This window comes from Grammomys surdaster, unplaced genomic scaffold (genome assembly GCF_004785775.1).
Source record: "Grammomys surdaster isolate TR1022 unplaced genomic scaffold, NIH_TR_1.0 425, whole genome shotgun sequence".
NCBI classification, from domain to species: Eukaryota; Metazoa; Chordata; class Mammalia; order Rodentia; family Muridae; genus Grammomys; species Grammomys surdaster.
This window is the reverse complement of record NW_021604844.1, coordinates 558,055-568,473: the sequence shown is the minus strand read 5'-3', so window position 1 is coordinate 568,473 and position 10,419 is coordinate 558,055. Positions and strand designations below refer to the sequence as shown.

Sequence of the window (10,419 nt, the reverse complement as noted above, 5' to 3'; positions counted from 1 at the left end):
CATTCCTGGGTTGCAAGATATAACCCTATTGTTGAAGATGTAACATTTCTGGGTTGCAAGATATAGACAAGGTATAGAGTTAGAAACCTCCTCCCTGTGGGGTATTAATGTTCCAAAAGGTACTACGGAGGCATCTAAGGGAGAAATGAGAAATAGTTTTACTCACTTGAGAATCCTACAAACTAAAAAATCAGGCAAGATGTGTCCATTAGTGCAATAATGGCACAATCATCATGAGAGTAACCAACAACATTCTGATTGCATTTAAGGCTCATACCACAAACGGGAGAGACATAGTTGTCATTGTAAAGCTGGTCAACAATCCATATTATAGAGGGTATAGGTAAAAGGGGGGAAATAAACCACTGTTGTTTAAATAAATTGACACAGCATCAAATTGCATTCCAAAATTCAGTGTATATCTATAGAATAAAGCTACTTCCAGTCTTAATAAAAGAATCTTCTCTTTGCAGTGAATGACAATGAATTCACAAACCCAAGGGCAATGAATATACTAAGAATAAGTGGTAGCTGAAGACTCAGCCTTAAATAAAACAGTTGTACTTCCTCTTCTACACCAACGTTTAGGGGATAGTGAGAAATAGAGAGATGAGAAGAATGCAAGATCTTGAGGTCATCTTTTTTTTAAAAAGTAAAATATGTATTTTCTTAGAAGCATTCAGAAAACAAAACAGTTGCAATTTTCTTTTGCAATTACACAATTCTATTCAGTTAACAGAACAAAAATTATCTTCATATAAGCTGCATCAGAGACAACTGAAGATTAAAAAAAAACACCCAAAAAGCAAAATCAAACTACCGTCCTCATATATAACTAATTTGTGCTGTGTACCAATAAGAATCTTCTTTAAATTTCTATGCAAATTTCACAGCCCTTAGACTGTACCAGGTAAGGTTAATGGATATTGAAAATACCACAGGACAGGGCTATCGAAAGACACATTCAGTAGTATGTTAAATATACAAAAAAGACACTGTGTAGATTAAAAAATTTACACAGCCTTACATTTCAATTTTTTCTTTAAAAGGAGTGAGTTATGTAGGGGGGCTTAAATGCTTTATAGACAAGAAAAAATCTGCACTAGAACCAACTTAGTCATCATCATGATCATCTTCTTCATTTTCTTCTTCCTCATCCTTTTCATCCTCCTCATCTTCCTCTTCCTTCATTTTCTTGCTCTTTTCAGCCTTGACCACTGCCATTTTTACTGCATCAGCTTTTTCTTTAGCTCTGTAGGCAGCAATATCTATTTCAAATTTTACCTTCAGCTTGACAGCCTTCTTGTCACAGGGCTGCTTGTCATCTGCAGAGGCATTGTTACACATCTCTTCTAATTTCTTTGCAACATCACCAATAGATAAGCAGGATGTTCACCTTTGAGTTTTTGGATAATAAACAGAACAGAACAGAACAAGAAGAAGGCCAAGCAAGGTCTCTTGGGTGCATTGGGGTCATTGAACTTCTTTTTGGTCTCCCCTTTGTGGGGATGTAGGTTTTCATTTCTCTTTCATAATGAGCATTGTCATCCTTTGTCATGTCTTCAAATTTCCCCTTTTCTTTAACAGACATGGTCTTTCACATCTCTGAGCACTTCTTGTAGAACTCTGAGAAGTTGACAAAAGCATCTGGGTGCTTCTTCTTGTGCTCCTCTTAGTAGGTTTGCACAAAGAATGCATATGAGGACATTTTGTTTCTTGGCTCCTTAGGATCTTCTTTGATCATGTTTAGTTGATTTTCCTCCACAAGTCACAGAATTGCCCAGTGCCGGACAGGCTCTTGATTGCCCTGGCTCTGTTTCTATGGAGCTCTCTGAAGATATCTTTAATTCTTAATGTTCATTAATAGGAAGCAGTTGACAAAACAAAAATCCATTCATGCCATCAAATGTTATATAGTCATCTGAATCAATGAAATCTGTAATAATTATCTTGGAGGGATTTCAGCCATCAGAAAAAAAGCAGATTAAAGGGAAGAAAGTGATAATAATATATTACATGCAAAATATCTTCTTTAATTAAAATAAAGAAAACAAGGCTCAGTTTAGAGCTTCCACAAGTATTCCATGCATGCCCGAAATCTTCATTCTTGTATGTTTGTTACCTAGTACATTCTCTAAGGAAATAAGATTAAAAAATTAATTCTGTATTCCCTAAAATATATGTAGAATATTTTAAAATCATTGTTATAAACAAGGCAAAGTCCTCATATTAATAGTCACAATACATAAAGAAAAATTGAGAAAATATTCTATGCTTATAGAATGAAACAGAGATTATACTGTGTTAGTTCATTTTTGTTGAGCACTAACCATAAAGCTTAATTTTTGCACAGTTATGGCACATGTTGTAGTCTCTAGATGGACAAATATCCTCTTGATCTAGAGTACTAAGATTTTGTGGCTTGTCTCAGGTGTGCAAGTGGCAGTCACTTGCCTCGCGGTGCAGGTTTTTCTCAGGTCTGGACCGTGTCTCATTCTAGAGGCCAGGTGGAAGGAGTGGGGACTACCAGAGAAGCACTTTCCATAGCATAGTGAGTTGAATCTTGTTGAAGATTCCGTCCTTTATCACATTCATTAACACCCTACTTAGCAAGCAGAGAAATACATAGGACAGAGGAAATCAGGTGTCCTGTCTCAAAGCCACAGTGGAAATAGCTGGTGTGGGTGAGGATCCCATGAACAGTGTGTAAACTGTATATACTTGCACATGTGCATGCACAAACACATATACACACTTATTTCATATAGTTTTGTTATATAGATCATGCTGGCATAGAATTCACAATCCTGCTACCTCAGTCTTTTAAATAATTAGAGGTGTATACTATCATTCACTGCTCAGGACATTATATTTATTAACGTTAATTAAAAGCCCAATTATGGTTAATGTTGAGTGATGTAAATCCATCTTTACTTGTTATTTTTCTCACATGCAGGAGATTTTAACCACAAACACACATGTATTAAAATTCTGATTTAAGAAATTGAAAAATGAGTAATGAAAACTACATAATTATTTTTCTCCCTAGGCCCATTTCTTTGTGTGAAAGAATGAAGAAGAGATGCTTGTTCCTCTGATGATCACTAAGAATACTACATATGAGTGGCAACTCAGGTGAAAACTCTCCTCCATCCTGCTGGGCAGGAGGCTTATCTTATCTCTTTTCTTTCACGTAGCCTTAAATTCTCCGATCTTCTCAGTTACCTGTTGTACAGTCATGGAATTAACAAGCATGCCCTTACTAGGATGACTGTGGTGTGATACAGAATCCAGCTCTGTCTAATGTCATTGATAGATAGTGCCACAGTAGATGGCTCACTTCAATTCTCTAGGACTTTTATGTTTTCTTTAAAATGCTCATATACAGTTGTAGAAAAAAGTAACTTATTTGTGTATAGATAAGTATGGACCAAAGTGACCTGTCATCTATTGTGAAGTAAGTTTTCAGTCATGGAAGCCTTTGTGTTGGGAGTTCACAAGCATGGAGGAGATTCTTTCCTCACTAAGCACAGCCCACCTTTGTGGGTAATAACCTCTTTAGAATTTTTTCTCTAATCTCTTTCATCTTGACACTGTAGAGAACTGGGTTTATCAGTGGAGGGAGCAGGAAGTGGACATAGGAGAGGAGAGTATGGGCGGGAGGAGAGAGTGGCAGCTTGAATCTGTCAATGAGTGCCAAGAGAATCATGGGTATGTAGAAGAGGAGCACAGCAGAGAGGTGAGCAGCACACGTTTGACCAGCCTTCCAGCGATCCTCAGCAGACCCCACACCTTGCAATGCTCTGCCAATCAGGCCATATGAGAAGAAAATAAGCAGAGGATCTAGGGCCATCACTGACAGCACCACAACCAGGCTGTAGACTGCACCGCATGCTCCCGGGCAAGCTAGGCGAGCCATATCTGGATGTAAGCAGTAAGAATGTGTCAGGATCTGTGGACGGCAATACGGCATGTGAGCCAACAGGAACGGCAGGGGCAGATGGAGACTCAAGCATCGGAAAGCAATGGCTATAGCAATCTTGCTGATGACATCATTGGTGAGGAGCACTGGGTAGTGGAGAGGGCGACAGATGGCTACTGCCCGATCGAAGGCCATGGCGAGCAAGACAGAGGACTCCATAACAGAAAAGACATGGATGAAGAACATCTGCAGAAGACAGGCTGAGGCAGAGACAGTGTGAGAATCAGCAAAGGCCAGGCCTAGCAAGGTGGGCATTAGCACTGTGGCCAAGCCAACATCAGACGCACTAAGCAAGAAGAGGAAGAAGTACATTGGTCGATGCAGTGTGGGCTCCAGGGCAATGATCCAGAGGATTGTACCATTGCCCAGGGCAGAGAGAAGGTAGATAGTGATGAGAGGAACTGACCACCAGGATGGTGCAGTTTCCAGGCCAGGCAGGCCCACTAACAGGAAAGTGGGGGCCATTAATGTGCTGCTGTTTGAGATTCCTTGGGTGGACAATGGTGACATAGTTCAGAATCACTCTGAAACCTGAAAAGTAATTACGTTTATTTGATCATGGCCTGATTTCTTTTTGAATGATACCGTCTACCACAACCTGCCTCTCCCCTCCAGGCATAGACTCATTCAAATAGTACATAGAACCCCCACCCCCACCTCTACATCCCCTCCTCTCTGTAGCTTGCTTTGTACAGCTATTCTTTGTGCCTATGTATATTCCTTTAACCCTGTTTTGATCTCTACTTCCTTCTAATTTAATGTTCTTCATTATTTGATACACAGGAAACATCTATGTCAACATGATTATCTTCTCTTCTTAACTAGAAGCTGCCTGTCTTCTGTGCTCCTTAACGATCACATTTGATTTTCATTACCAATTCTCAGTAAAGTCACCAACTACTATTTTGTTGATAAGCTAGATTGTTTTGCTGTCATTGTTCATATTGTGTTGAATTTTTTCATATAATATATTTTGATTTTACTCTTTACCCCCTCCCAACTCTTCCCAGATCCTCCTACCTCTTTACCCACCCAAATTCATTTCTGTCTCTCAAAATAAAACAAAAACAAAACAAACAAAATTTGAAAATGGGAACAAACAAAAAACCAATGATGATGATAATGATGATGATGAAAATAATAAACTAAAATGATATAAAAATCCCAGAAAAAATACTATTAAGTTCATTGTATGTTGGCCAACTACTCCTATACATGGGGTCTGACCTGGAGAATAGTTGATAAACCCATTGACATTTCATTGGAGAAAACTGATAAAAATGACTTTTAATGACATATTGATACATTAGAGATTTTCTTAAATCATTTATTTCTCAGTGAGCTTTGGATTCATTATTCCCTCTTTTATCCCTTAAATGGTCTGTCTTGTCAATAGGAGAAAATGCACTTAGCCCTATTGCAACTTGATATACCAAGACAAGTTAATATCAGTGGGAGGCCTCCCCTTCTCTGAGGAGAAAGGGAGGGGGATGGAGAGAGGTGAGATGAGAGGGAGGGACTGGGTGAAGAGGAGGGAGGGGAAGCTGGGTTCTGGATGTAAATAAATTAGTTAAAAAACAAAAATAGATTTAAGAAAAGATATACCCTTCTTGCATTGAAAATAATGCTCTAGGGTCTTATTTACACACTGAAGGGAAACATTTCAGCTTTTGTTTGTCTAAGAGTCATTGCAATAATCTTTATCCACACCTGTTGTGCACCCATATGTAGAAATTCTAGGAGGTGACTAAAGCATACTGATTAAAATAATGAGTTTAACAAAGCCACAGAATATGAAGGTTGCTAGCAAACACTGATCATGTTTCCATATGGCATCACTGAACAAACTGGATATCAAATTAGGAAAGTAAATGCATTCATAACTACATTAAAAGCATTTAATAATCAACCTTATATTCTGAAACTCACAAAAAAGGTTAAGAAATGAAAAGCTCCAAAGGAATGCAGATATATTTCTGATTTGTAGATTGAAAAACTCAGTAGAAAAATGGTCAGAAAATTCCTAAAAGACCAGCAGATCTTTTTGTTGCAATCTATAAGATATTACCTTAAAATTTAGATTAAAAACAATGAAACTACAATATCACAAAACCTCTTATCTGACACTAATGAGAGTATATTTAACACATAAATTAAAATATCAACAAACATAATAATGCTAAATTAAATAATTAGGCTGCATATAATGTTACATAAATGTGATTTCAGTACTTGGGAGGTGGAATGGAAATTTGTGAATTTATGAGCAACTGAACAACTCAGAAATACCCCATCTTGATGAAATCAAGCCAAACGAAACCAAATGAAATAAAACAAGGGTAACATTAACTGCATACCATATGTATAGGTAAATGGGGCAATAATTTCCTTCACAGGAAAAAGAGTTCAGCCTACATCGCTGACAGAAGTTTAGAATTTGGCCTACTTGAAGAACTATAAGTAACCAATAAATAGATGGAAAAGCTAATGTAAAAGATGGCTGTGCATAGCTGGTGATTATCATAGAAAATATACAAGTAGAAAGTAAACACATAAAATATTAATTTCAATATTACTGACAGAATAGAGTATTTAAATATTTAAAATAGTTAAAATAAATATTTTAAAAGACAAAGCATTCTTTTACACCTTCTGTAAGATTAAAAATATTTTAAAGAATAAAAATTTCTACTGGAACAGTTGTTAGGAACGACCTTAGATTGAAATTTTTTTGATTATGAAATTGTATAGTCCCACTGGGAGCAATTGGGCAGGCCCTGTTGTAATAAACTCATTATTAGTGTCTGCAGTTAAGTTTAAGTATCTGAGGGTGACTCTCAAGACATAAAGAGGCATATAGCACTGTTCTTTCTAGAGCAAACAAGTAGAAGTTTTCATGAAAGCGAAAATAATGAACAAGAACCCTTAACAGTGTCAGTGGTTCAACTGAAAGTTTGAACCACTACTGTAGAGTTTAGAAAAACTCTTTATAAATATTTATGAAATATTGTGTCATGTATGTTTTTAAAACCTCACAAAGTAACCAGTATCTCTCACACAGCTACAGTTGTGCGTAAATGCTAGAGAGAGACCTTGCTAGGTAGCCCAGGATTTATTCTGATGTGATTAAATGACTTGGAGCAAGAAAATAATACCCAGGATCTGTTCTAGAATTCTAAGACTGTGGTCTCAGCTCTAATGTTTCATTTCATCTGTATGGGGCATACTTTGATGCCAGTCGTTGGGGAAGGCACATTGCGGCAGCCTCTCTAATCACTGACCACAAAGTGCTCTTTGCTGGGACTCCTATCTGCAACACCCTGGCCTTTGCTGTCACTTTATCTGCCTTTCTGTCCCCTTTCTATATATTTTCCTATTTCTCACATGCAATCTGTCACTATAGCTTTATCTTCTTGCCTAAAGCCCTTTGTTTATGCATGGCTTTAAAAAAAAGCCACATCCTTGTTCCTTCTTTGAGATATTCCCTTATGCTGCCCGGCTGATCTCAGACAAATGAGCTCCTGTAATCCTCCTACCTCAGCTCTCTAAGTACCTGGGATTATTGCAGGCCTTTGTTGTCATATATGACTGCTAGGCTTCTCTGTCTGTTACCAACCCCTTCGCAGTCAGGATTCAGACAAGTACTTTTTAAAATCACTTCTGTTATATTTCAACTTAGGCATCAGAACTTCCAACATTACTGTGACTCTTTAGATATAAAGATGTGCTGCTGCTTGTTATATTCTTTAAATATTACACTTTATAAGTTAATGCTCTTCTGCACCATCAACCTTAAATGAGTCATGGCATGTCCGTGCAGACATCACACCTCTTGCTTTCCAACTTTCTGGGGCATCTTTCTTCACATCACACTTGGGTAGGTACAGAGTGTGATTTTAGTCTCTGCTATCGCCATTATTCACTTTTTTAATTTTTTATCTTTCATATAATTAGGATTTTACCTTATCGAGAGGTTTATTATTTATTGCTATGAATGTTATCTCTTGCATATATTCAACTTCAAGTAAAATGTTTTCTAAACCCTTTACATGTCTGCGTTGCATTTTCCACACTGTGTTTCTCTTAAAATTTCTCTGGGTTCTGTTTCTTTCTCTGAAATGTTTTCATCTCATTTCTTTCTTAAAGCATCCCTGTCCACTTCATCCACCCCCACGCACACCCCACAGATGTTTCCTTACAATATTAATCTTACTGTTACTGTAGTCCTTTCTTCACAATGAATTTATAGTTACCACTATCTTCTTGTGGATGTTGAGTTGTCTCTGAATGACACGAATTCTAGAAAGTGCTTCTGAATAGATGGGCTTGTACTCAGGAGGTCTGCATGAACCTTAGAGAACATTTCTGAGCTTTCAGAATGGGTCAAATCCCGTGTGTGCTTAGTAGAACATAAAACAAAGGGAGGGGTGATAGAAACTGGTACTCCCAGTGAAAACCTGTAAGGATTTTGTGAGTCAATTTAAGTAGACACATCATTTAGACTTGAGAACTAAATCAGTCTCATCTTATTAAAAGTCTTCCTCTACAGCCACTGTTCACATGTGGCATGTCCATTCACACACCGATACGTATTGACATTCAGAAGGTAGTATGCATATCCACGTGTTACAGACATGCACAACACTCACAAATATCACACATTTCACACACATATATTTATACTTAGAAACATGTACACTCACATATTTACACAAATAAGTTTATATTTTAGCAAAATTTACCAAAGTATCTGTAGATCAAATGAAAACAAATTGTGTGTTCCTATCTATATCCCATTCAAAGAATGAAATAATAAATATATGCTCATTCTCTTAGACAAATAATTACAAAAATACATTGATGTTTAAACATGCACTGATATGGAAAAGTCATGTGGAAACAAAAGCAATGGTCACAGATATTTACTGTTACCACATATGTACTCATGGAATTAAACGTTCAATATTAATTGCTGATCACTAATCTTTTAACATTTCAGACAGCCAAGAAAACACGAAGACTCTATGAATCACACTTATGCAAATAGTTGATAACTTCTGGAGCTTCATAAACATAAATTTTTTAGAACTTGCACATGCAGCATGTGTGTATACATATATTCACACAAATGCATATTCATATATATGTTTAAACACATGGGTGCATGCTCTCATAAACAATTCCTTATGAGAGTCTTTCATGCCACACAAACCATTGAGTTACTCTTATTTTCCTTTCATATATAATAAACTGCTACAAATACAAGTGAATCACCACGTGAAATCTTGAATTCTGAGAGTTTAATTTTAACTAGCCAACATAGGAAGTGAGGACTTCATTGCTGAAAGACATTTGCAAATACCACACAAGAATTTCTAGAAGACAAAGTCTTTGTACTTTATGAAATTAGTTTCCTGTTACTGTGATTCAGATGACCAAGATGACTCAGTGATTAGAACAGGATATGTCGTTATATTGGAGAATTGATACTGGTATAATGAAGACAACTTCCAGACACATTGAAGTGAAAGACAGTATGAAAAATTTACAGCAATTTGTTTGCCAGGCCTAGCCTTGACATTTAAATGCTTTGGAAACTTTTTCTTGACATTTACCAGACATTGGATTAGACAGTGTCTGCCTGCAGTGCAGACACTGATTCCTTCTTTCACAAATCTGTAAATTTTAGAATGGCTTTAGTGCGTAGACAATATGACAGAATTTATAGCATGGTCTACACAGGGGATTGTGTCATCTAGAATATGCCAGGCTAGAAAGCATGGCTAAAGTGTGGATTTCTCTTCAGAGTAGTGATTGCACTCCCTGTCTTGAGAGACTCCCATGTGTCTCAGAATTAACTCATAATATAGTAAAAGATTCCTCAGTGCTGATCACTGTTGGAAGATATGTGGTATATATCTCAGAGAGACAAATTAAGATATTAGGTCAGGTAAGATTTGAAGTATGGATGTGAGAAAATACCCACATGAATATAAGCAGCAAGATGCAAAATGAGTGTGGAGCCATTGCTAAGCAAGGGAGCAATCAAGGGATGCTAAGTATACAGTCAGGTTTTTAAATAACTCTCAACGTTTTAAGCCCAATCTCTGTGGGTGGATGAATTCGGAGAGCATTCTGTGTCACACTATATTACAATTTTTCTTATGCTGTCTCTTCATTAATGCTGTCTGTGGGATTCAGCTTTTCCCTGAAGGACTGGGAGAACACAACCCTAGCAGATGTCACTGGGGGCAGGAAATTGAAAGAGCAGCCCAGATTCAATTATCAGTTCCTCAAATTTACCATCCAGGGTATCTGGCTATCAGTAATCTGACTAAACTATGCTACACATTTTAAAGATGTGTATCAATGATAAGTTTTGTCAACAGTGTCTGATGTAAATAAATGGTGTTCAAATTTAGAGCATTTTATTCTCA

The 10,419-nt window shown here is 37.0% G+C and overlaps 1 protein-coding gene across 1 annotated transcript; it reads right to left on the bottom strand.

The window, feature by feature from the left end:
• Positions 1–3,523: 3,523 nt before the first annotated feature.
• On the bottom strand, positions 3,524–4,492 carry LOC114632771 (olfactory receptor 51S1). The gene has a single exon (XM_028781384.1). The coding sequence runs from the start codon at positions 4,490–4,492 to the stop codon at positions 3,524–3,526; it is 969 nt and encodes a 322-aa protein (XP_028637217.1).
• Positions 4,493–10,419: the final 5,927 nt, after the last annotated feature.